The 27,599-nt window shown below is 37.6% G+C and overlaps 1 protein-coding gene across 4 annotated transcripts in view; it reads left to right on the forward strand.

Annotated features, from left to right (window-relative positions):
* The first annotated feature begins 1,515 nt into the window (after positions 1-1,515).
* Positions 1,516-27,599, forward strand: part of ALS2 (alsin Rho guanine nucleotide exchange factor ALS2) — a 72,262-nt gene continuing 46,178 nt past the window's right edge. For all 4 annotated transcript variants that reach the window (XM_054585832.1, XM_054585834.1, XM_054585833.1 and 1 more), the window contains exons 1-7: positions 1,516-1,579; positions 11,986-12,061; positions 13,384-13,538; positions 16,533-17,467; positions 24,150-24,507; positions 26,124-26,292; positions 27,315-27,411. In XM_054585832.1, coding sequence (XP_054441807.1) covers positions 12,042-12,061; positions 13,384-13,538; positions 16,533-17,467; positions 24,150-24,507; positions 26,124-26,292; positions 27,315-27,411 — 1,734 coding nt within the window. In that variant the 5' untranslated portion in view covers positions 1,516-1,579; positions 11,986-12,041. The remainder of the gene's footprint in view (positions 1,580-11,985; positions 12,062-13,383; positions 13,539-16,532; positions 17,468-24,149; positions 24,508-26,123; positions 26,293-27,314; positions 27,412-27,599) is intronic.

Raw genomic sequence — 27,599 nt, forward strand, 5'->3', positions numbered from 1 at the left:
CCAGCAAACCGTTTAGCCTAAAATGTATTTTTTTGAAAATTCAATGAAACGTTTATATAAATAACATCTGAAAAATGTGTTGAGAAATAACTGCTATGCAGTTTGAGCATTAAAAACTAACATGTTAAGAAAAAAAGATAATGCACAAAAGAGAGGGGATGATAATCTCTTAAGCGAAGCCTCTAAGGGGATTGGAAGGAATCCTGGGTTCAGGTGGAGGGATAAACCTTGAGAGGACAAAATACCCCTTATAAGGAGAAGTGAAGATAGATTTTGTAATTGCCTGGCGGGAGTCAAGGAAATTCCTTCGCAGTGGTCTCATTTTCCTCAGAAATGTAGGAGGCAAAGTTTTTTATTTTTACCAAAGGGATGGGGTGGGTAGAATTCATCAGTAAGATGTTAGGAGTGTGAGGGTTGGGAATATCAGGGGACTGGGAATAGCTGAAATCTGAGTAGCAATTTGAAAAGGCTGTTTCAGGGTTAGCAAGGTCTCCTGGTCCCGTCGAAGTCCCGACTGAAGTCGGACAGCTTTGGTTTGCACTGGTGCCATTTCTCAGGGTTATGTGATTTCCAGCCCTGGTGCAGTGTGGACTGGCGCAGAGTTGGCTGAATTGCTGTAGACTAACGGTTTTGCAGGTGGACGAAAGATCAAGGAGGCTATTGACTTGAGGGTGTTACTGACATGATAGACCATTTATGCCAGCAACCTCAGATCCTGACTGCACACTGGTCTTCGGTGGTCTGAATACAGGTTTGCAGGTCCAGCGACGGAACACTGCCTAGCAGCAGAGTTCGCACGCAGGGTGCCCAGAGCGGCGGCTCGCTCGGGATAAACTTCGAGAGAGGACTTCGGTGCGAGCTGAGTCGGAGTGGGGTTGCGGCTGTCGTGAAACTGTGTGCCGGGCAGGCAAACTGGCTTTACTCGTATCTTATCGTGGGGAGCCTTGTGGGAATCGTAGGAAAGGCCAGTTAATGTCCTCCTATCCTACTCTATCCTTTGGGGTTGCAACTAAACTGTGCGAACCCTGTGGACACTAGAGCCAACCCGCGCCTCGAGGAGAGGATGTCATTCGCAGGGGCGGGAAGCGATTACCGTTAAGGGACAGTCCATACGAGCACTTGGAAGATATTTTAGCCTTTTCCCTGTAAGAAGTAGCGAACTCAGCCTTCTGGCTCCCGCAGTTTGAGGTGGTAACAAAATGACTGCAACTACCAACCACTCTCGCCACCAGCAATCACCGTGGTAGTTAGGCCCCTGACGGCTCCAGGTTACGTCATCACCCAAGTGCGCTTCAGGACTGGTGGCTCCGCCCTATGCAAAGAACGGAGCAATTTCTCTGAAGACTTCGCTCGCGTCGCCCAACGCCTCTTGGATAATTTTGATCCGTACCAGACGCCGTCGGCAGCTAACCCCACCTACTTCCCGAGCAAAGCCGGGCTGCCTAGACACTCGCTAGCCGCCCTGCAGCCCCGCTCGGGCCCGGACGCCCCGCCCCCGGTGAATCAGCTGATCCCACGGACTCCCTGGGCTACTAGCTCGCGCCGGACGCAGACTGCTTTACTGCCGTTGGAGCGTCAGGTGAGCCAGCGCGCGTCCCGGGGCTGCCCTAGGCTTCCGAGGGCTGAGGGGCCGGGGCCTCCAGTGTGCCGGAGGCGGGTCTGGGAGGGAGGCGGAGGCGCAGGTCGAGGCCCGGGAGCCCCCTGCGGAGACTCGCAGAGACGGCGCCCGTATTTTCCCAAGCCAGCATACGACCGACGGCGCCCCTTCGCCCGGGCCCCAGGTTCCTGCACTCGGCGCCTTTCCTCCCTCCCCAGATGGGGCGCCCCCGCAGTGGTCTCTGCCGCGTGAAATTCCATCACGCCCCCGTCTACCCGGCTCCACCCACTCTGCCTTCCACCCATTCATTCATGGGGATTTATTGAATGCTCGCTCCAGGTACTGAGCAGAAAAACCCAGGTCCCTGGCCGCGAGCAGGGGTGACTGTACCAAGCGGGTTTGCCCCAGGATACAGATCGCAGTGGAGAGGGTTTCGGTGGTTTGAAAAGGCGGTTGCGGAAAAAAGATGATTTTGATATCAAGAGTTAGTAGTTTAGCCAAGTCCTTTCCTGTTTCAAGTGATACCAAAGGGTGGTTGAATTCTTTTGAGATGACAGGAAATTAACAGAGGCTATCTTGAGGAAATAGTCCTGACGCGACGCTGGTGTTAGTACTCTTGGGTAATAAAACTGCTTTGGAAACGAGAAACTATATACTGGCAGAAGTGTGGTACACAAATGCATAGCCTTAGTCTCTTGCCTTTTGGATTTGTTGGTGGCTGTGAATATTCTTTAAAAGGCTTTACAATTGTGTGATATGTATTTATTCTGAATAGGTGTAAACATTCAGCAAACTTATTGGTTCAGTATTTTTTTCAGTTTATCATTAATATGAATGGTTTGGAGTGACCACCTGACCTTTGAGTTAATGTATACTTAAAAGAATTTAAAGCAGGAAAATTTGCTTTTACAATAAATATTTTAATCTTATTAATATAAGTGTAATGGTTAAGATCCTAGGATTTGAATCTGGGCACACATCCACTTACAGTAGGCAAGTTACTTAACTTTTCTACCTCAGTTTCTTTACCTCTAAATTGGGGAGAAATAACCCCAGTTTTAATGTTATTAATATAAGCATAATGGTTAAGATCCTAGGATTTGGATCTGGACATACATCCACTTACATTAAGAAAGTTACTTAACTTTTCTGCCTCAATTTCTTTATCTCTAAATTGGAGATAAAAGTACAATACTGTCTTCATATTTAATGGTTCATGTGTCATTTATTTTCCATGCCTGGCACATGGTAGATGTTTAATACATATTAGCTGTTTTTAGGTTATTAATTTTTTCATTCACTATATCATGACCCAAACTGACATTTTTTTCCCCTAAGTGGTTGGAAAGAGAACTGAATATTTTTAGAAAAGAACTGTAATTCACTTTTTAAAATCAAGGAATAGTTTTCGAGATAACCTTATGATACATTCTTAGAGAAAATATGATTTCAGGATGGTATGTAGTATCATTGGTATTCTATAAAGGCGTTTTGATGTGGAAAAGATGCTAATGGAATTTATACCTAGTTTACATTTAGTACTTAGTTTGAAAACTGTTGACAGATTCAAAGTTCATAATTACAGAAAAAAGTTCAAAGCTGTTTCACAATATTAATATTTGAAAAAATATGATGAAGAAAATAAAGTACCATGCCCTGACTGGTGTGGCTCAGTGGGTTGGGTGTCATCCTACAAACCGGAAGGTCGGTAGGGGCACTTGCCTGGGTTGTGGTCAGGTCCCAGTTAGGGGTATGGTTTTGAGGAATGCTGTAAGGATTTTAATGACTTTTAAATCAGTTAGTGGTTTTTATAACTTTGTGGAATTAAACCTACCACATATTCCAGCTGTATTAGGGATACAAATTTTTCTGGTAGTTTTTTTTTAGAACTTTTTTTTCCTTTTAACTCTTCTCTGTTGATGACCAAACAATTTCAGTCATCAGTAATGGCAATAGTAAAGTTTATAGGATATCAGTCTTTAAGAAAATGCATGGTAACCACAAGTAATATAGCAACAAACTATGTCTTGGTGCTGTTTAGTATTGAGTTTATTTTTCTATCCCCATCTCCTATTTCTGTATGTATTTAATGGTGTTGTCTTATGCCTTGACGTTTGCCTGCATTGTGCAATTGGTAGAATCGCTGTGAACAATTGATAAAATTGTTCAGTAGCTGAACTAATTGACCCATATAGGTAGAGCAAAAATACTTAAATCAGCAAAGTAATGAGTACTTTTTGGGGCTCTTGTTGAGTTAGTTTTTTATTGTGGAGTCCTTTTATTCTCTCAACTCCTATGGGGAAAAGACTGGGCTGCTTGGTAGAGTTTTAGTTGGCTGCCAATCAGTAATCCTTAGAGAGAAGATCAGCTTTAGTTTTACTAATTCTACAAAATGATCAACTCATGTTTCTCTTAATTATCATATTATTTAAATATTTTTCTTCTGAGTCATCATAGAATTCTTCAGTTCACATGACCATTAGGAAGGTGGTGGTTATGCCTAAAAGTGGCACCTGGTGCTTTTATTCTGGGGCTCTTTCCTTCCATAACCTGAATTTTTGCTGAGCTGATTTCTTAACTAAACTTGGCAATTGCCCAAGTACACATGTAGCAAAGATGATTATAGCAGCTCTTAAAATGGCAATAAACTAGAACAATCCAGCTGTACTTTAGTAGCGAAATGGATAAACTATGGTTTATTCATGCAATGGAATACTATCCCCTAGTGTAAATGAATGAACTAGATATATGCTTATCAACACACATACATCTCTAGTACATAATACTGAATTAAAAAAAGCAACTTGCCAAAGGGTATACACAGTGTGATGCATTTATGTAGAGTTTTAAAGTAATATAACATACATTATTTATTGATACATATGTACCTAATAAAAGTACATAAAAACATAGGAACAGGGAACTAAGACACATTAACTTTGGAGAAGAAAGGTTTGTACAGAGCTTCTTTAGATCTCACATGAAAACATGCTAATATCTGTTAAAATTGATAGATACATGAATTTGTTCTTTTTTTTACAGATTTATGTATGATTAAGACAGTTGGTGAAACTAGCATTTTAACATTTTTATTTATAATCAGGGCTCTCTCCCAATATGCTTTCCTTATTTTATTTTCTAGTCTCAATGTAGTAGGCTCTGGAAAAATAATTTTTTTCCCTGCAGTAGAAAAACAACGTGCCTGTGCAGCCACTGTGTAAAGCATTTCTAAGGAGAAGAGACAGACCAATTATTTAGTCAATTTTACTTTCCTATTTGACTTGTGCTCCTGGGGAAATGCTTTTCTTAGGCTATGAGAAATGATCCTTCTTAAGAGGCTGCAGGAGAATTTAAATTCTAGAGACTCTTGGGAAATATAAGCATATACTGATAATGAACTCTGAAAGTATTGCAGAGCAGATTGACAGAGTGACTCAGATACAAAATTACCACAGATAACACCTGGTTATTAACTTAAAGTTTGGGTTGGTTACATTTTTTTTTTTTAAAGATTTTATTTATTTATTTTTAGAGAGAGGGGAAGGGAAGGAGAAAGAGAGGGAGAGAAACATGTGAGAAAGAAACATTGACCTCTCGCATGCGCTCTGACCCGGATGAACTTGCATCTCAGGCCTGTGCCCTGCCTGGGAATCGAACTGCTCTTTGGTTTTTGGGATGGCACCCAACCGAGTCACATCAGTAAGGGCCTACTTGGTTACATTTTATTATAATACGGTAAACTTCAATATAAACTTCACAAAATAACAAGTCTTTTTGGCCAGCCTACTGACTTTATTCATTGCATTAATTTACTGAATCACTGAACTCTGGGTCAGGACTTTAAGAGGCTGGTCAGCTACTGTAGTGGTATCAGGCAGTGCTTGCACCGCACCAGTTAAGGCTTAGAGGGCTGGAATTTGAAGTGGCCGTGACCTTTGATGGTGATTGGTTTGTCTAGGCTTCACTCCAAGGTGAGTGTTCCTTGACCTTCTGTAGTGCTGGTAGAGGCTTCAATGACAGAATAGCCATGAACTAGCAGTTGTTGGTGTTTAGATTAGTTGTAAATCAGGTGGTTGAGTCAAAAGTTGCCTTAATCTATGTGTAGACATACTGCCCAAGCCTCTAAAACCAAACATTTATTAAGCATGTATCATGTGTAGAATACCATAATGTCTTAAATTATTGTTTATCACATTCGCAGTATAAACTCTGGTTTACTCCATTGCAATGAAATGTAGTCAAACTTTAAAAATAGAGTGTAAATGACTGCATATGATCTGTAGTAATTTTACATCAGATTCACTCTGTGTCCAGTTTTTTTTCAGGGCATTATGATGAAATTTGCTTCTCTATTATTATTTTTATTGTCTTTATATCTTAATGTCTCATTCTAAACACTAATCATTACTTTTGTAACTACAATTATTGTTGTTATTTTTACTATTTTAATCAGTACACTTGTTTTAAACCAGTAAGTGAGATAGGAGAATAAGATTAGAAGGGCCCAACTTTGCTAGAGTAAGTTAGCTTTCCTTGTGTTGAGTGTGCCGTCTGCTTTACAGAGAGTCATTCTTGTAGTCAGAAATATAAGACATACTGGTATGTAAACTCTTTAAAAGCAGGAACTTGTTTATTTGTATAGGCTTTGTCTACAGATATTTATTGAGTACCTGTTATATATCAAGACTATGTTAAGTAGCTGGGATATAATAGGGAATAAGATATTTTTGGCTTCTGTGGCAGTTTTAGATTAGCAAACCTGGAACATAGTAGGTGCAATAAATACATGTAGTTTTAATTGTGAAATTTAAACATTTGAAAGTATATTTAGGACTTGCAAAATTTACCTTTCACTAAATTATTAAGGCAAAAGGACTTTATCCAGAGAATGTAGTTTATTAGGGATGAAAACATAGACTCCTACATGATTTAATTTTCTCTGTGCGTTTGGGATAATAGTCTAGTAACACATTTCTGTTCCTATTTAAAAGTTATTTATATTCTACCTTGTCCCTAAAAATAAAAATTAAGGTCGTTTACAAAAATGTGTAAATACAGCAAGATAAAATAAAGAAACAACGAATGGAGTCAGGAGTGAGGTTTGAGCACACAGCACACCCGGAAAGTCCTGGTCACTTGGAGGTGCCTCTCACAGGACTGTTATCCTCCCATCACAACATCTGTAACCCTGCCTGTACCTTTACCTGCTGTTTCCCTTCTTTTTAAAATGTAGATCCTTCCTTTTGTGAAAGATCAATCCCACCCCACATGTTCCTGTTTCATGTAGTCCAGGACTCGGTCCTGCCTTCTGTCCTTACCTCCCTTTTATCTAGGATCAATGTCATTGTCCTGCAAACATGTTTGACTCTTTCCCTCAAACATGTTAGACCAAAAAAAAACCCACCTTTTATCTTCACATTTCTCTACAGCTATTGCTCCATTTCTCTGTTTGCCATTTCAACATTTTTTGCAAGAATCAGATATATGAACTTTAATTTCATATCCTTACCTGCCATTTGTAGTCATCCTACTCCAGTCTGGTTTTCAGTCCTCTCCCATACGGCTGAGACTGTGCATGCTCGGCAGTGATATCTGTGTTGACATATCCAGTGGACACTTTTCATTTTTCAACGTATTAGATCCCAGCTGCATTGACCTAATTGACCAGGCCTTCCTGCTGGAAACACTCTCTGCTTTACTTCTGTGCCCACACCAGGCTCCTGTTTCTTCTATTTCTCAGGCCACTTCTCACTACAGCCATTTTTCCTTATTCCTCATCCTATCCAACCTAAGTTCAGGAGCTCCTCACAGCTTGACCTTGGCCTTTCCTCTCTTAATATATAGTACAATGATATTATCCATTGTCTTGATTTCAGATATGATTTACGTGCCTTCCCAAGTTTATATCTGTAGCTGAAACCTTTTTTTTTCCTGAACTCCATACTCATATATTCATCTGCTCACTTGATATGTACGCTTGGATTTCTCACAGGCATCTTAAACAATAACATAAAAAAATTTTATCTTACCGGAATCTTAATACCTACTTCAGAAGGCTCTCTCTTTCACTCTTCCCCATTTCAGTAAATGGTGTCACCTACATACAGTTAGTTGTTCAAGGCAGAGCCCTGGCTGGGATAGCTCAGTTGGTTAGAGCGTCATCTCTATACAACTAAGGTTGAGGGTTTAATCCCCCGTCAGGGCACATGCAAGAATCAACCAATGAATGTATAAGGGGAACAGCAAATAGATGTCTGTCTACCTCACCCTCCTTTCCTCTCTCTAAAATCAATTAAAAAAATACAGCTGTTCAAGGAAGAACCTTGAGATCATTTTTTAAAAAAAATATTTTATTTATTTATTTATTTATTTATTTTTAGAGATAGGGGAAAGGAGGGAGAACGAGGGAGAGAAACATCTACTTGGGAGAGAAACACTGATTGGTTGCTTCTCGCACACCCCCAACTGGGAGCCTGGCTTGCAACCCAGGCGTGTGCCTTGACCAGGAATCAAACCAGTGACCTTTCTGTTCACAGGCCTGCACTCAATTCACTGAGCCACACCAATCAGGGCTAGAGGTAATTTTTTATACCTCCTTCTTTATCCCTCACCTATGTCTCATACATCAGCAACTTTTAGTTGTTCTAGGACAAAGCACCTTTTACTTCTTCCCACCAAATTGGCAGCCTTGTGTGAAATTTAAAAGCTCAGGCCTCCTTTTTCCACTGAGAAGATGATTCAAGTAAGTATAGGATATTCTTGCAAAGTTAATTTGGGCCCTGTGTGTAAGTATTTTACCATAGAATTAAAACTTTTGAAACAAATGTAATTATCACCATTAAAATAAATCATATAAGCACTTATAAAGTGTCTTGTAAACAATGCAACTTCCTACTGTACTCTCTAAGATGAAGTTGATGTTAAAAGTACGTAAAAGAAACTAATTGACGTTTACAGCAGTTAAAAGTTGGGGACCCCTACCAAAAATGATAGTTGTTATTTTAAAATACAGGTGCCTAGTTTCTTTCTTGATACCTTTGAGGCAGGATATGTTTTGAAATTCAAAATTTTTTGACCTTTGTAATAAGGTGCATAAACCACATATAACACTTCCTGTGGGACCTTTGGTACTCTCTCATAGTTGTATTAATATTTCTGCAGCAAAATATATGACTTCACATTAAAGGGGTAAAAATTAAATAACCTCATGTTAGTTCAGATCAGGTTTTGCTGTCAGGTGAGTTCAGATCAGATTAAATTTTACCACCAAAAGAGTTATGAAAAAAAAACCTTAGTTTTCAGAATTTTTTTGTATTTTGGATTTCTGGTTAAGGTATTATGGACCTGTGGATGGTTTGTGGCTTTCTTTCTAGCAATAATTAGGACATCTGTACCAGACTATTTTTTTTTCCCCCAGGGTACTCACAGATCATGGCATTAAAAGTATATATATCTTCTGGATGTACAAGATAGCTTATTTTTCTGTTAAAGGTAGCAGTAAGGTGTATATCCAGTGGGATCTAAAAGTAGAGTCAATTCATTAAGAATCAAGGTAGGCTTTTTGTGTTAAAGGGCCATCTGAGAGTTTAATTACTTTACATTTCACTCTGAAAGAGAGAATAATTTGAAGTATAGAGTGGTATGCTTTAAAAATGAGGCTAGCTTTGTTCTGTGGCTCATAGAACGTAATACCTGGAGGGGATGCTAGGGTCTGTTTTGCCCATTTTACAGATGTCGTTGGTCTCTGGAAAGGCCACTCAAGGCACAAGAGGACCCCACATTTTCTGACTGTACACAGCTCTTGTATCAGAGCAGAGTACAGCGATCCTGTCCCCCAAAGGAATGTAGAGTAAGGACCTTAAAGCTCACCTGAGGAGAAATAGCCCCAGAGGAAGCCTCATGATTAGGCAATTTTGTAACAATTAAAAACATGAAGCACTGAAAGAACAAAAGGCAGTTTAAGTGCCATTTGAATGGTTGAGGTAAGTCTTACAGATTTCCTGGAGAGGGGATCATAAAAATTTTAAAAAAAAACAACCAAATATTTCATTTACTTTTTCTGTATGGATACTTAATTGAGAAAGAATGTTAGAATAAACGGAGGTGGTAAATGCCACTTATGTTTAAGACTGTGAGATATAACTTGATGATAGAAGCTGCCCATAGTATTTAGCTTAAATATTCCTTTTTAGTTATATTTCCTTTGCAATCTTTTCTCTTTTTTCATTGTCCTATTTGAGTTTCAGGCAGACATTTCTTGAAAGAAGTCAAACATGAAAAACTATTAAAACAAAATTAGAGCTATAAAAACTGATACAGAAAGATATCTATGAGATAGTATATTAGCTAGCTTTCTGTTGCTACTGTAACAAATTGTTACATACTTAGTGGCTTGATACAACACAAACTTACTATCTTACAGTTCTTTAGGTTGAAAGTCCAACAGGGGTCTCTGGGCTGAAATGAATGTGTCAGAGGGCGGTATTCTTTTCTGGAGGCTGTAGGAGATAGTCTGTTTCCTTATCTTGTAGCTTCTAGAGGCCACACACTTTCTTGGGTTTACCCCCCTCTCCCTGCCCAGTCTTGGAAGCCAGCAATGTAGCATCTCTCTGACCCTGCTTCCATCATCACATCTCTCTCCTGCCTCCCTCTTCCCCGTTTAAGGACGCTTGTAACTACATCGGGTCCACCTGGATAACCAGGATAATGTCCGTCTCTTAAGGTTTGTAGGATAACGTCCCTTTTGCCATGTAACCTAACATATTCACAAGTTGTGGGCCTTAGGATGAGGGCATCTTTGGGACCATTATTGTGCCTACTATATATAGTAACAAAAGAAAGTTGTAAAACAGTTTGGAAAGTTTTAATTCCCTTTGGATTTGAAAAAAATGGGTGGTGGTGAGAAATCATATACTGTAAGGTGAAATCCCCTTTAAAAAACAACTCTGTATTCAAAAATAGGGCAGTAAAAGAGAAGAACGTTTGACTGTTTTATTCAGTTTCCCAAAAGATTCTCAACATTTTTGAATGTCAGGCAGTAGGACAAAATTCTATTAACATACAGTTAATCAGTTGTAAAGTGTGCTCCTGCACTTCCATAGCCTCCCAGAGGAGTTCTCTGATTTCTGCTGGGTATTGTTGAACTTTAATCAAGGGAACAGTTACTTCTTGATCTCTGAAGGATAAGCACAAGGTAGATATGGCTTCAGAATTTCTCTGTGTACTACAAACCATACATTTCACTCAGTTACCATCACATGTAAAACATAGTGTCACTTAATCATATTTATCAAATTAATAGCACTTATTAAATTTATTCAGATATATCTTTTGTTTACATAGTACCCTTCATCCAACTTTGAATGATTCAAAATATTTCTAAAATAAGCATTAGGTAGCGAGTAATTTCCTCTAGGTATACAGATGGGAAACTGTAAGAATTCACAGGCAACCTGGAGTAAACAGATGGATCTTACATCACTCCTGCTGGGATGGGCTGTTTTCAGAGCACAGCGACCATGCCACATCCTTCTGCAGAAAAATCATAAATTTGGCCACAGTAGTTTTGTGGTTCACACAAATAAAACTACACTGCCTTTATTTTCATGAGATTTGTTGCTCTTAAATATGTGAATTTCTTAGTTGAAATGCAGTGACCATTTCTGTCTGCCTGTTTATATTTCTACCTCTTTATTGAACACTGCATTTCTGAACTGATAGGTCATGATACTTGTACCATAATTTTTATATAGCTCTTTTCTATTCAAGGGTTGATTTTAAAACATATTTTCTTCTTTCCTATGGATTATGGTTTTGAATTGAGGTTGATTTTAGGAAAATACTGCTAGTTCTAATAAATGAAAATATTTGTTTTAATAATGTGATTTTTTTGTGTACATTCTAAAAAATGTAAATTAAAACTACCTAAATCTGATACATTACTGAAGATATTTTAGGAATTCTTACTTAACTGGTATTTAAATATTCATGTATTCCAGAAGCATTTAAAAAGTAACCTAATGTTTATGAAATGAACTTAACACATTGAGTTTTTGGATTGAACTTCTTTATAATAAAAAAAGAAACTAAAAATTTTGTTGTCTGACAAAGTACAGCTAAATTGTAGCTAGTCCTCCTTTGACATATCATTGGATAGTCAACAGGCATTTTTATAAACTCAGTGGACAGGCTCAGTCTAGGTATTCCTCTTTGGCAGGCAAGATATGAAATAGTTTAAATAGTTTCACTGCATATTTATTGCCTAGTGAATGTGCACTTGTCAGAGGACTTCCTTTTTTTCTTTCGCTTTCTTTTTTTTCGATCTGTGGTATAAAATAGCAAAGTATTATTTTACTGTTCTTTGTGTTTACCTGTGTTTCACCATTTAGGTCTTTAAATACTGTAAAGAGGAAATGATTTGGTGATGGAGTGCTCCCACTGACCCATGGACTCAAAGAAGAGAAGGTAAAACCCATTTTTTTCCTTTCTTCCCTATCCTTCTAGGAAAACACAAACAAGTCCACGTATGTGTAGCTTCTTTTCACTTTAATTTTTTTGTTGACAGTTATTAAGTAGGAATTGTGAGTGACATTTGTTTTGATTGGTAAAGAGAGAAAGATGTTAAAGCTGATTAGTGATCAGCTTTGTACCTAGTTCCTTTCTTATGCTTATAAAAGGCACAAAATATATTCATTTCATTATAAAGCCTTTGAAAACTTATTTTTCTCATAAATAATTGCAGGTTTTCAGAAATAGCCTTATTAATTGCAGTCATCTTCTATCTTTAGAAAACTAGTCATTGATATTTTAAAAAAGGTTAAGTTTGTGGCTTCCCTTTCATGAAACCATGGTATGCCTAATTATAATGTAGAGAAATATTATTTAGCAAAAATAGAGAAATTCCTAGGTATTATGAAATAAAGAAAACTAAAAAGGTTTCAGTGCTTTATTAAAATACTGGCATCAGAGTTCTAGAAAAAAGAATATGAAAAAAAATGTACCATCAGTGGTGACACATAGGAAAACTTTATCCAATGGAAACCCAGGGTATCTTAATGTGCCCTTTTCTTAGAAGGGGAGGCAGGTAGGATATGGTCATTGTTATGCAGCTGTGTGTTTTGTGTTTTTTCAACCACAATCATCAGATGGGTAGATAGAATTCTTTGGCTAGAACATGAGAAGCATATGAAGGATTTTACTGGTACTTGTAATAATTTGGTTCTTAAGAATTGTAATGGGCGAAGGGAGGTTATAAGGGGACTAAATGGTAATGGGAAAAAATACAATAAAGATTAAACTTAAAAAAAATTGTAATAGCAATTATACAGCCTAAACTCAGTGTAAAGTGAAATATGGATCCCTATTGCTTGTATCTTTCTCATCAAGTACTTTTTTACCATATTTAAAACTAAAGATTTAAAATAAGATTCCAACTTGGGCCATGTTATAATTTTAATATCTAAACAAAGAATTAACGTATTGAGAAATTAGGATCTTGACATTTTATGCTACTGAATCATAAAACCTCACAAAATAATCCAGGTTTTGTTTGCCTCTTAGATAGTGGTAAATAATTTGTTGGTTTAGATTATCACCTTTCATATAACTAGTTTTATCTCCACTCCTGTGTCATAACCAAAGCATAAAATAAGTACTAGTTAAATTATCTGACCCAATCTCCTATTGTGCTAGTAAAAGGAACAAATCTTATGAAAGTATTAAGAATAAAAGATACAGCTCTGAATTAATTGCAGGAACATTTAAGTGATATTTCTTGATATTTGTAGCCCTACAGAGGCAGAAGGAGCCAAAGAAAGAGGCCTGGTCCATGTCTGGCAGGCAGGATCCTGTTCAGTAACACCGGAGAGATTGCCCGGCTGGGGAGAAAAGACAGTTCTTCAAGCAGCCCTTGGAGTGAAGCATGGAGTTCTGCTGACTGAAGGTATTGAAAAGAATGGCTTAACAAATACTGTCTGAAACTCTTAACAAATGCCTGAGTGTTTAAGAGCAGGTAAGAGAGTTACTGGATAGGTGTTTTTAATGCACTTTGCTGGAGCTTATGTTCTTTTTGTTTTCAAAATATGTTCTTATTCCCTTTATCAGGAATCAGATTAGCTCTTAAATTTCAGATACACACTTTATCAGAAATCAGATTAGTTTTTATATTTAAGATAAACCATAACAAGAATAAAAGGGAGAAGGATAGTTTTTCAATTTTATATTAGTAAGTGCATGAAAAATTAACTATTTTTCAAGATTACCTGTCCAGAGGCTCTTTTGCTATACTTTGTTCATTAAATGTACAAGAATAATAATGCTAGTAGCTAATATTTATTAAACAATTTTATGTGCCAGCCACTGCACTAAGCACTTTATATGTATTATCTCTTTGAGTCTCCACTAGCTACTTTGTTATCCCCACTTCACAGATGAGGAAGCCGAAGGTCAGGGAGATTAAATAATTTCTCTCAGCACAGCTAGCTGTATATTAGAGTGTCGGTTGGAACTGGAACCCAGAGAGTCTAATTTCAAAGCCTGCTTTTTAAGCTACTTGGTTATAGTGTCTCAGTAGTTTTTCTAGGTATAAATAGCAGCTCATAAGAACTGCTAATGGTAAAATCTATGAATCTGTAACAGATAGGAATATAGTCCTTTAATTTACATGGAGAGTTGCCTTTAATTTTTATGGCAGTTTACCAACTCAATCATGGCGAACGTAATGTGGGTCAGAACTGCCAGCAACTTCACTAATTTAAAAATTTCTGCTCTGCAAGCATTTATTAAGTATTCAGCAATGCTTTGGTATTTTCCTTGTAGAAACTAAGTGAAGACAAATTCTAGGAAATAAAGCTTAAATCTGACCTTGGTGGTTTTATGAGCTTAACATGGATTTTTAAAAACTTTTTTAGTATTCAATAACTTTTATTATAACAATATATAACATTATTGTTATATTAAGCTAGAATTTGGGAAAAGCCTTATTTTAAAAATGTGAACTATAACCCTGGCAGGTGTGGCTCAGTAGCTCAACACCAGCCTGCGAACCGAAAAGTCGCTGGTTTGATTCCCGGTCAGGGCACATGCCTGGGTTGTGTTGGAGGCCAGGCTCTCAGTTGGAAGCGTGTGAGAGGCGACTGATCTTGGTATCTCTCACACATTTTTCTCTCTCTTTTTCTCTTCCTTATGGTCTTTCTAAAAAATAAATAAATGAAAATATTTTTTAAAAATGTGAACTATATTTAATACCTGCCTATGGGCTTAAAATATATAGTTTTCAAGCAAACATAAGTGGAATTCTGTTATTGTTTTATTAGCCCTTCAGTAAGATATTTAGGAACTTTCATGAACATAGCATCTTTAAATATCTAGAATCATACCTAAAGGACTAGGACAACTGAGGGAAAACTTTTAAAAAAATATATAGCCTACCACAGTTTGTGTTTAAATTTTACTGTTCTGGTTTTAAGTGTCAAACTTTAAAAAAATCTTACTACCTCATACAAGAGTGTAGTTCGAAATGGAAAAAAGATCTTGAAGTGATGCCTTTTTTTGGGTGAGAAAATGGTACTGAGTGAATGCTAGAAATTTTCAAGCTTCTTTGTCTTTACTTAATTTGACCATTAGCTCTTAATTCAGTGAGCACACTTGATTCACTATTCAGTGAGGACAATGATTCACTATTTTTGAGGTGTTCCAGGTTAAACAAAGGGAGGTCTAAATATCTATTTCTTTGCAATATAGTTTTCTCTAGTGGAATAATATCAATGGAAGGAGCTGGTGAGCTGTTGCAACAGTATATTGCTATTCAATATATCACTTGGAAATGTTTTATATTTTAACCAGTAAACTTATTTTCTCAATACTCTATTCAAATTAGAAATTCCCATTTAATAAAAGCTTATATCTTCACTCCAGCTACTATTGTATTCTTTTTTACATAGATACTGTGAATTATTTAAGTATATATCTGCCACATATAATAGGCCAAAGATAAAGTATGCATTTTTATTATTATTAATTGCTGCTTTTTTGGGGTGGGGAATAGTACTTATTTTTTCATACTATATTTAGAAACTCAATGCAGAATACAATGACTTAAATCTGCATAGCAACCTTACCCTTGTATACTGTACTTTTCCTGGTAACCTTCATAACTGATTTCACTCCACCTCCAGCATCTTTTTACTTCTGCTGAAGATGGTATTAAAGTTGGTAGCTTCAGCCATTTATTACAGGGATGACTTAGCCAAGAACCTAGAAGGGAAGGGAAAATTATTTTTCCTCCCCTATAGAACAGTGGACTATGTCATACAGCCTAGGCTTATCCCATTTAGGTTTGTGTAAGCACACTCCATGATCACACAATGGTGAAATTGCCTAACAACACATTTCTCAGAATGTATTCCTGTTGTTAAGTGGCACATGGCTGTATATTCTATATAACATTTAAAAATTACACATCATATGGTACACAACCTGAAGATAGCCATGTCTTGTTAACCATGGTGCTTTCTGTACAATCTGGAGGTAGAAAGCTAATTTCTTAATTTTGGCCAAAATGAATCTCTTACATTTTTATGCCATTGCATAAATTTTCTGCTGCTCTCACTTATTCAGTAGTAGTGAATGTTATAGATATTAACAAATGTGTCTTTTGCTTAACAGATTTTATATTCTGCTTATTTTTTTCTTGTCATGATCATTTTGTCTTTGAACAGTTGGACTCTGCTTCTGTAATAAGCTTGTGATCAATGCTAGAGTTTGTAGGATGAGGCTGAAGGAAAGGAGCAATACCCTTCATCTGAAAGTAGCTTTCTGCAATTTGTAGAAATTCTCACTATATTTCAGAATGTTAAAAGTTTGCTGATAAAACTTCTTGTTAATTCACTAATTTTCTCCCCTTGCCCTCCCCTTTTTTTTTCTTTTTAACTTTCAGATGGTGCAGTCTACAGCTTTGGGAGTCTTCCCTGGAGAAGTGAATCAGCAGAAAATTGTCCAAGTAGCCCCATTCAAGAAAATGCCCTGATTGGGCAATATGTTGTTACTGTGGCAGCGGGGAGTTTCCACAGTGGAGCAGTGACAGAAAGTGGCATAGCATACATGTGGGGAGAGAACTCTGCTGGCCAGTGTGCAGTAGCTAACCAGCAGTATGTTCCAGAACCTAATCCTGTTAGCATTTCTGATTCTGAGACCAGTCCCTTGTTAGCAGTCAGGATTTTGCAGTTGGCATGTGGCGAGGAGCACACTCTGGCATTGTCAATAAGCCGAGAGATTTGGGCATGGGGTACCGGTTGTCAGTTGGGCCTGATTACCACTACCTTCCCCGTGACAAAGCCACAAAAGGTGGAACATCTTGCTGGGCGTGTAGTGCTGCAAGTTGCCTGTGGCGCGTTCCACAGCTTAGCCCTTGTACAATGCCTCCCTTCCCAGGATCTGAAGCCAGTCCCAGAAAGATGCAACCAGTGCAGCCAGCTCCTAATCACTATGACTGACAAAGAAGACCATGTGATTATATCAGACAGTCATTGTTGCCCATTAGGTGTGACCCTGTCAGAATCCCAGGCAGAAAACCAGCCTAGCACTGCCATCAGCCCCTCCACTGAAACCGTTGACAGCCAAGAAGTATTTGAGAACACTGTTGTAGAAAATGATCTGCCTGTAGCTACCGAAGTGAATGTTGAAAATGTTCAGACCACAAGTGGCGATGCCGTTTCCTCCCAACTAGACATCATGGGAACAACGCAAGTGTCTTCTGCAAGAAACATACCATCATACCCTAACTCTCAGGCAGTAAATGAATACGTGCAGAAACTGTCAGATCACTCAAAAAGAGAGAATGCAGAGAATGGTGAAAAACCAATGCCATCCCAGGTACCTGCTAAATTTAATAATATAAAGCTATTTCTGGAGTTGAACCATCTGAGTTTTTCTTTAGAAACTTGAAAATACCTAAAACTTGGTAGCACTTTTTATTTTTTGAATTTGACTATAAATCTATCTCATAAGCTTAGATAAGGAAAAATCTAGATTAATTCAAAATTATGCTTTCTGTTTAAATTCTGATCCTTTATGATGTTGAAAGATGTGACACTGAACTTGTTTAATACGTAGCAAAATTCTATTTTTTTTCTTAGTACTTTCCCCCATGACTAAGGTACTGCAATTTGGTGGGCCCCTGAATAGTTTAACAAAGACTCTGTTATAGTACTGAAAGAGTTAGACCACCTGGTACTAGCAGAGCCAAACACTGAATACCGAGAATTGTGGTGGAGAAATACTGGCTGTTTTATTATGAATGGCATCATTCAGGAGAACAGGAAGTTAATGCTCTAAAGCCGGAGCTCCCTGATGATGGCATGTAGGTTACAGATTATACAGGGCAAAATCACAAGACACCATGAGTTAGGAGGTTCAGGGTCATGCTGGGAGCTGGTTGGTCAGAGTGTGGTTAAGAGTAGTAAATCATTTTGTCAGATCTTGAGGACATTTCTGAGGTCTCTTCTGGGGTTCTCCTGTCTAGTCTCATGGGAAAGTAGCCAGAGGGTAGTTGTACATTAGGGCTCTGGAGCTGGAGCATAACTCAGGTCAGGATGTTATCTTTAGCCTGCCAGAGGTCAGATCTTGTGATCATTAGTCAGGTCTGGGTTTCCTCAGGGCTTGATGATTATCCAGGGAACGGGCTAGATCTCTAGAAAGAGAGAGAAGGAAATATAATTTATAGAGCTAGGATTTAAAGCTAAATTTAATAAAAGTCATAAAGACCCTTAGTTTCAATTTTCCTGACTTGTATTTATACCCTCTTCAGTTATACCCTTCATTATCGGATGGTTGCTATGTAATGGATCCTTCAGTTGTAAGCAGAATTAAAAAAAAAATAACAAAACGCCTTACTGGTATTACATTGAGTTTTTTTCAGTTATACCTTGGTCCTTATTGGGCTTTATTTGGAGGAGTGGTGGTAGTGAATATTTTCTTCATCTTATTTAAACTACTCTCATTTTGAAAACTTGTAATAAATGGAGAAAAGTTACCAGTAGCATACAGTAAAATTAACCTCCTGATTAAAACGAATTGTTCTAAAAGGATGTGTTTTTTTTTTTTCTTAGTGTAAGCCTTTTGATTTTGCTTTACCAAAATTCTAAGATAATGAAACAAAACAACAACAAAAGACAAAACAAAATAAAAACACCTGATCATAAAAGGGGTGTTTTCTTAGGTTTGTGGAATGGCTTAGATTTTGATTCTTTATTTCTGTTGTTTACTTTCTCAGAAAAAGAACATGGGTTAGAAGTGTTTTTAAAAACGGTTTTTATTTCACAGTCTAATGACTAAACCTTGTGGATTTTTGATTTTTTTAAAGTTAAGAATAAGCTGTTTGGCGAAAGGTATTATAAAAATCCAAACAAAAGTAATAATTTAGCAGGAATGCATGTACAAAATTTCTAGACTTGTACATGATTGTGAAAAAGTTTGACATTTTAAAAGTCATTCCTCTGATTTACTATATTGAAGTTAAACATTATTATATATAGTTGATTTGATTAGTAGATTATCATCATTGGAATTACATTTTTCTTTGGACTTTTTTTGTTAAACATTTAAAGTTTTGTTATCTCTGCTAGTTATTTTTTTTCTTTAGACAAGCAATTTTTTAATGTTTTTATTTCATTTTATTACTGTTTAAAGATTTTACTTATTTTTTTAGAGAGGGGAAGAGAGGGAGAGAAACATCAATGTGTGGTTGCATCTTGTGTGCCCCCAGCTGGGGACCTGGCCTGCAACCCAGGCTTGTGCCCTGCACTGGGAATCGAACCAGCGACCCTTTGGTTCACAGTCTGGCGCTCAATCCACTAAGCCATGCCAGCTAGGGCTATTTTATTTTTTAATTATTTTATTTTTCAATTATTTTATTGATTATGCTATTAAAGTTGTTCCAATTTCTTCCCCTTCTCTACCCAGCACCCTTCACTCCCTCAGTTAATCCCTACACCTTTGTTCATGTTCATTAGTCATGTGTATAAGTTCTTCAGCTACTCCACTTCCTGTACTGTACTTTACCTCCCCATGACTATCTATAACTACCAATTTGTACTTCTTAATCCCTTTACCATTTTGCTTTTTTCCCTAGACCCCTTCTCCCCTCGGGCAACCATCAAAACGTTCACCGCTTCTATGCTTTTGTTTCTGTTTTGCTTGTTTTTTAAATTCAATCGTTGATAGATATGTATATATTGTCATTTTATTGTTCATAGTTTTGATCATCTTTTTCTTAAATAAGTCTATTTAACATTTCTTATAATAATGTCTTGGTAATCATGAACTCCTTTACTTTTTTCCTGTCTGGGAAACTCTTTATCTGCCCTTTGATTCTAAATGATAGCTGTGCTGAGTAGAACAATCTTGGCTGTAGGTCTCTTCTTTGCATAACTTTGACTATTTCTTGCCAGTCCCTTCCAGCCTGCAAAGTTTCTTTTGAGTAATCAGCTGACAGTCCTATGGGAACTCCTTTGTAGGTAACTAACTCCTTTTCTCTTGTTGCTTTTAAAATTCTTTATCTTTCACCTTTGGCATTTTAATTATGATGTGTCTTGGAGTGGGCCTCTTTGCATCCATCTTGTTTATGACTCTGTGCTTCCTGGACTTGTATGTCTTGTTCTTTCACCAAATTAGGGAAATTTTCTTTCATTATTTTTTCAAAAAGGTTTCCCATGTCTTGCTCTTTTTCTTCTCCTTCCATCACCCTTATGGTGTGAACGTTGGTACACTTGAAGTTGTCCCAGAGGCTCCTTACACTATCCTCATTTTTTTGGATTCTTTTTTCTTCTTGCTGTTCTAATTGGTTGGTTTTTGCTTCCTTATGTTCCAGGTCATTGATTTGATTCTTGGCTTCATCACTTCTACTGTTGATTCCCTATAAATTGTTCTTTATTTCAATTGGTGTATCCTTCATTCTCGTCTGGATTGTTTTTATGTTGTTGAGATCCTCACTAAGTTCCATGAGCATCCTTATAACCAGTGTTTTGAACTCTGCATCTGATAGATTGCTTATCTCCATTTTGTTTAGCTCTTTTTCTGAAGTTTTGAACTGTTCTTTCATTTGGGCCATCTTTCTTTATCTCCTCATCTTGGCAGCCTCCCTGTGTGTTGTTATGTGTTGGGTAGAGCTGCTGTGACTTTGTGTTTGGTGGTATGGCCTAATGTAGTAGGTGTCCTGTATAGGGTCCAGTGGCACAGTCTCCCCTATCACCTAAGGATACTCAAGGTATACCCTTTTTGCAGGCTTGAATACACCCTCCACTTGTAGTTGAGCCTCAATTGGTGTTGGCAGGGGAATGGGAGTGATTTACGCTGGCCAGTCAGCTGCAAGGACTGGCTCTGACCACTGACCTCCAACCTCTGCTCTCCATGGAGGATCAGCTATGCTGGAGCCCACTCCACAAGGCAGGACTTACTTCAACAAGGCCCTGGTGCCTGCTCAGTCCACCTCTTGAGTGTGTCAGTTGTGGAGGTTGTTGGGTGGTAGTGATCTGATGTGATCTGTAGCTGTTGACTGGGTGCACAGGCTCTGGGGTTTCCTGGGAGGTTCATGCCAAGGTCAGCCACCACCTGTGTTCTGTCTGGAGCCACTTGGCATAAGCTATAAAGCGATCTGCAGATGGCTACTACTTGTGCTGGGCTTGGAGGTACCCACATGTGGCCAGGCTGTGAATCATGGCCAGTTGTTACTAGTAGCAGGCCTGGGGCCACTTAGCAAGAGGTACAGGGGCTTGCTGAGGCCAGCTGTTGCTTTTGTGAGAGGCTTTAGGAAGATCTGAAGTATGGGTCTAGACAGGCCATTCATATGGAAAACTCACAGTTCACGGCTTGGGTGGGCCTGTAAGTTGGGTGGCTTGGGTGGTGCAGAGCCAAAGAGCCTCAAGGAATCATCAGGGCAGGACAAACAATGTGAGCGAGGTTGATGGTGCCCGCTGCTATATGGCTCTGTAGGGGGAGCACTCAGAAAAGGAACAATGGCCTCTGCCAGCAGTTCCATCTGGCAGAAGGCTGTCTCCCAGCTTTCTCTCTGATGCCAGACACTACAGTTCCTCCGCATATGCCACTGGTGCCTTTTAAGCTACTGTCCTGGTGCTGAGGCTCAGAGGGAGTAAGTCTGAGTAAGTCCGTGCATGAGTCCTTTAAGACGAACTGCTTGGAAATATAGCATTTTCTTCCATCCACTCAATCCCCACTGGTTTTTACAGCCATAAGTTACGGGGACTTACCTTCCTGTCACTGGAACCCATGGCTTGAGGGCCTGGTGTGGTGCTCAAGATATCCCTCCCAATTTTTATCTACCACACGTGAGTGAAGGACCAGCCCATTCTGCAGCTCTGCATCCCTGTGTCTGCTTCTCTTACCAGTGTGGATGGATGTGGGGTTTTTTTAATTCCATAGTTGTGGACTTCTGTTCAGCTTGATTTCTGACAGTTCTGAGTGATGGTGGTTCTATAGTTTAGTTGTAATTTTGATGTGGTTGTGTGAGGAGGCGAGGCATGTTTACCTAAGCTGCCATTTTGGAGACTCTTCCTCACCTGTGCTAGTTTTGGCACTGTGTGTATATACCACATTTAATTCAGTTTTTGCAAATAGTGTCTTAGCTATATGGCTCATTCATTAGGACAGTTTTTTCTTCTTTTGACCAGGTATAACTGAAAGAATATCTTACTTTTGTGAAATAAACCAAAATATTTGTCAATGAAGCCTATTTCTCGCTATTGAATTTTACTGTTGGTGGACTGGAACTCCTAAAATTATGCCTTTCATCAAAATTGATAGCTGTGTATTTTTGTTTTGTTTATTTACTTTATGTATTGTTAAATATAATTAAGTAGAGGAGCCAGTTAGAACAATAGTTTATATAAAATAAAGTTTTGTGACTTTTTCTTACCTAATGGTAAGAACACCCTAAAGTAGTCACCCCTAAATGCCATTGCAGCTTCTGTTAGGTGCCTTGATAAACAAAGGGTAGAAACAGTGATGCTGGTTCTTCTGAACAATATCATGGGGACTGTGTCACCAAGGAAGTTACAGGCTTTATATTTATTTTTTGTTTTATATGGTACATTTATTTTTTAAATACAGAGTGGGCAAAAGTAGATTTACAGTTTGTATGGAAAATAATGCAAAAGGTAATACAAGAGTAAGCTGTGTTTACCATACTTCCACTGTAAAACTACTTTTGCCCCACACTGTATTTTAATTGACTCAAAAATATGAGTCATTAATTAATTAATGGCACAGAAATAGCTGTCTTGAATTTAATATTTAATTCAACAAATATATTGAGTACCTACTCCATGTCAAGCACTGTTGTAGTGAACAGTAATTATTTCCTTTAAGAAAATCAAAAGCCACCCTGGCCGGTATGGCTCAGTTGGTTGGAGCATTGTTTCATAAACCTAAGGATCAAGGGTCTGATTCCCAGTCAGGCATATACGAGAAGGTAACCAATCAATGTTTATCTCTCTCCCTTCCTCTATCTCTAAAATTAAAAAAAAAAAAGAAAGAAAGGCCCTAAGTTACGGATTTTTAAAAAAAAAATCAAAAGCCAATATTAAAAACTTTTTTTTTGTTTGGTTTTTCGCTCAGGATAAATTAAGGAATATGTATATACCCTTTGACTTCAGGATAGCGTAGGAAGCAAATTGTTCATTGTGACCTATGCTGACAAGTCAAAAGCTTTTCATGTGTGGTTATTAGGTACATTTAATGACTTTCATAAAGAATGGTGCTTGACAGTTCACAATAAAAACTGATTTTTTATTACGATTTTAGAAAACTTTAGTTTGACTTTCTAATACAACAATAAATAACACAAAGAACTTTGGTTCCAAATGTTTAATTATTAACCTACCACATTTACTCTCTGTGGTAGTGAGAGCAAAGGTAATAACTTCAGTTTACCTAGCCCCTGGGTCATGGAAAATAACTCATTGATGAAATAGTAGAAGGACTTGAACTTAAGAGCGTAATTTAGGGACTGATAGGCCAGAGGTATAACTTATTTTCCTGCCTATATATGTTGTATCTAAATTGACATTTATAAAACATTTTAGGGAAGGCATTTTTAAAAACATTGTTTTTCTGATATTTCTTAGGAGCATTCTGTGTAAATTTTCATAAAAGTGATAGATAATAAAACTTTCATCTTTTCAACCTTCTTTAGGGCTGTCACAGTGCACTTCATATTAAAGATTATGTTTCTCACACCTTTTTTCTCCTTTCCCCTTTTACTATGCTTAATTTTACAAAAGTAGTTGAGGCTTATTTTAAAAACCATAGAAAAATATAGCACTAAAAAGGAAGTGCTTTTGATGAGGAACTGTATTTTGCATACTCATTTATAATGTCAAATTGATGATCAACAGGGCATACCTTTAAGTTAGAGATAATAAGACCTTTACATTACATTCTTGTATGTGCAAATAGTGATGGATGTTAAACTTTTTTTTATTGATTGCTATTGTATAAGGGATCATATTTTTATATACTTTTTTATGTATATATATTTTAGCCTCTTGTAGAAGATGCAATTCCAAATCTTCACAGCCCACCAACCACAAGCACGTCAGCCCTAAACAGCCTGGTGGTCTCTTGTGCATCTGCTGTTGGTGTGAGAGTGGCCGCTACGTATGAAGCTGGGGCCTTGTCTCTTAAAAAAGTTATGAACTTTTATAGTACAGCCCCTTGTGAACCTGGAGCTCAGGCAGGCAGTAGTTCCATAGGCCCAGAAGGTCTGAAAGATAGCAGAGAAGAACAGGTTAAACAGGAATCGATGCAAGGGAAAAAAAGCTCAAGTCTTGTGGATATCAGAGAAGAAGAATCAGAGGGAGGCAGCCGAAGACTCTCCCTGCCTGGATTGTTGTCACAAGGTAAGGAAATAGCCAGGTTTTGTGAATTGACTTTTGCCGAATCCAAGATGCTCCTGACATCACATACTATATTATTATAAATTAACTTTCCAAATTGCTGAAGCTTACATTTAAACGCCAACATTTATTTAATTTTGGTCATCAGAGACAGTTCTAAAGGAAAGTTACAAATTTTTTAAAAAGTTACATATTTGTCTGCTCTAGAAATAGGTTTAGAACCTAACTTTTTCATGATGTTTGCCTCTGCTTATGAACTTTATTATGAATCTTATTTTGTTGTTTTGGAATGTAGCGATGGCTTCCTTGTTTCCTAGTTGGGGGGCCTGTACTCCAGATAGATGAAGTTGCAGGTGTGACCATTCGACACATGCATAATTATGTACTTGACCTGAAAGTAGAGATAATTTTAAGCATCAGTAAGAGAAAAGCTTCATTTTCTGAAACCACTAGAAATAAATTCTTAGAATATTAAAAATATTATGCAGTTGGTCCCACATTTCTCAATCAGTTTAGGAATCTCAGTCATCTAGACTTCGGCTTCTCAAAATGTGTCCTGTACACCAGCAATTTCAGCAGCATCTGGGAATTTGTTAGAAATGCAGGATGTCAGGCTCCTCCTCAAACCTGATGAATCAGAATATGTATTAGAATAAGATACCCCGGTGACTAGTGTGCGCTTTCAAATTTGAGAAGTATTGGATTAGACCAGAAGTTGGCAAACTTTTTCTGTAAAGAGCTTAATAGATATATTTTATGATTTGCAGGCTATATATGTAGTCTCTTGTTACAACTACTTAACTTTGCTGTGGTTACTTAAAAGCAGCCAGAGATAACAGATAATGAATGATTAAAGGTATATTCCAATAAAACCCTTATTTACAAAAATAAGCATTGGGCTATATTTGGCCTACTGGCTATAGTTTACCAACTCCTGGTTTGCACCATTTTGTGCAAAGCTCTAAAGTTAGGAATCTTAGAGTGTAATAAAATTTACCTTTTCTGCTCTGCCCCTTTTTCCTACCCTTGTTCTGCTTAACTCATTACACTTTCTTGTGTCACTGAGCACTTGTTATCATGCCTCTTAATTCTCATTGCCACTAGATTTTCATGTTTGCAAATAAAACCCATCGTCTTGATTAATTTGAGTATGTGTGTATAAAGAAAGCCCATGAATTGTATTAAGTCTGAAGGAGAATCTTGTGCCAAAGTTTTCTTATTCTTAAATGTCCTCTAGCATTTTATCTTTGAGATATCTTTGAATCACAAATGTGGAATATTGATTTTTGTTATATAGAAATGTCATACAGAAAAGAGTCTATGGACAAATGTTTGGAAGGGGGCCTAGGTTAGACAGATATAAACAGGGCTTTTAACCTCAGGACTTGTTAGTCCCTTTAGTATGTTAATGTATGTGTGACTTTACAGGGCTGGTAGTGGAGGATGGAGTGTAGTAGGCAGCTTTGCCAAACTCGTTTGACTATTTTTGCAGAGAGCCTATAGAATATGCTTCACAAAACCATGTTAATGTATTTCTTTGAAAATCAGTTTATCAAAGTGGTATTTTCCCCCTCCCCACCCCTCATCTACTCCCTCACCCCGTTTCTGGTTTGTTTCAGTTTCCCCCAGGCTGTTAAGAAAAGCTGCACGGGTGAAAACACGGACAGTGGTTCTGACCCCTACATACAGTGGAGAAGCAGATGCCCTCCTGCCCTCTCTGAGAACAGAGGTGTGGACGTGGGGAAAAGGGAAGGAAGGGCAGCTGGGCCATGGTGATGTTCTGCCTAGGTGAGTGCTGCCAGTAGGTACTGTTAGGAAGTGACTTACATAACCTGTCTCCTGCGAAGGTCCCTAAATCTTTATTTTCTTATAGATCAAGTCTGGTCTCTTCTAACTCAGAATTATTATACACTATTAACTCTGATTTAAAAAACAGCTGTCACCTTAGTCTTGAATTTGTTCTTAGCAATAAAAGACTTAAGTGTCCATGGCGTACCTATCCATCCCATCTTTCATGTACAGGGTGGGGCAAAAATAGGTTTAGAGTTGTTTGAATGGAAAATAATACAATAATTAAGAAAGAATAATGCAAGAATAAACTATTTTGTGTGCTTACAACAGTAAACCTACTTTTGCCCCACCCTGTATATTCATCTTGAAACACAGAAAAGTGTGGGATAAGGTTGTATTTCATTGAATGATTCAAATTTTTAACTACAAAAAAGGACCAACTTTTTTTTTTTTTACCTGAAAGATATTTCTCAGCTGCTGCCAGAATAACGATTAATTGCATTGTTAAACCATGTTTATCCACATACCTCAAGGAAAAACTGTTTAAGAGGAATGCTTATGATGCTAACAAATTAGACATTTGTGAAGGTGTGTAAATTGAATGGTTATCTGAAACAGTCAGTTAATGTCTCTATTCTTAGCAGAGTGTAGGCAACCAAGGCATTTAAAAAAAAAAAAAAAGACTTAACTCCTCTCAGTGGTTGTATTTCATTGTGTCCTAAGTAATCTCTCTGTTGTATGAATCATTTAGTAGTTCTATGATTCTTAACAGGTTCTGAATTATAGTGGTTAATTAGTGATTGAAAAATAAAGATTAAGTCAAAACCATCCAAAATCACTTAAATTTAGGAATAGATTAAACATAGAGTCATCATTTTTATTTCACTATTTTCTTTTGAAATGTTTATTATTACTTGAAAGCACTTACTCTATAATTTGAGAAAAGTCTTGATTCTTGCTGAGAATACTTCTTAATTTGAGTTTGTGTGTGTGTGTGTGTGTGTATGCTTTTCTTTAAGGCTTCAACCATTGTGTGTAAAATGTCTGGATGGGAAAGAAGTAATCCATCTGGAGGCAGGTGGTTACCATTCTCTTGCACTTACTGCAAAATCCCAGGTAGGAGGCAAACTATTAAAAGCTTATCTTAATTTCACAGAAGATCTGAGTAACAAGATTGAACCATTATTTATTGAGCATCTGCTATGTGTCAGTCAACAGTCCTGTATCTCACTTGATCTTTCCAGTGTTTTATGTTGCATAGCGGTATTTCCATTTTACAGGAAGATTTAGAGAAATTATGTAAC

The sequence above is a fragment of the Pteronotus mesoamericanus genome, unplaced genomic scaffold, assembly GCF_021234165.1.
Source record: "Pteronotus mesoamericanus isolate MK-2021 breed Mesoamerican mustached bat unplaced genomic scaffold, CSHL_Meso_final contig_90, whole genome shotgun sequence".
NCBI classification, from domain to species: Eukaryota; Metazoa; Chordata; class Mammalia; order Chiroptera; family Mormoopidae; genus Pteronotus; species Pteronotus mesoamericanus.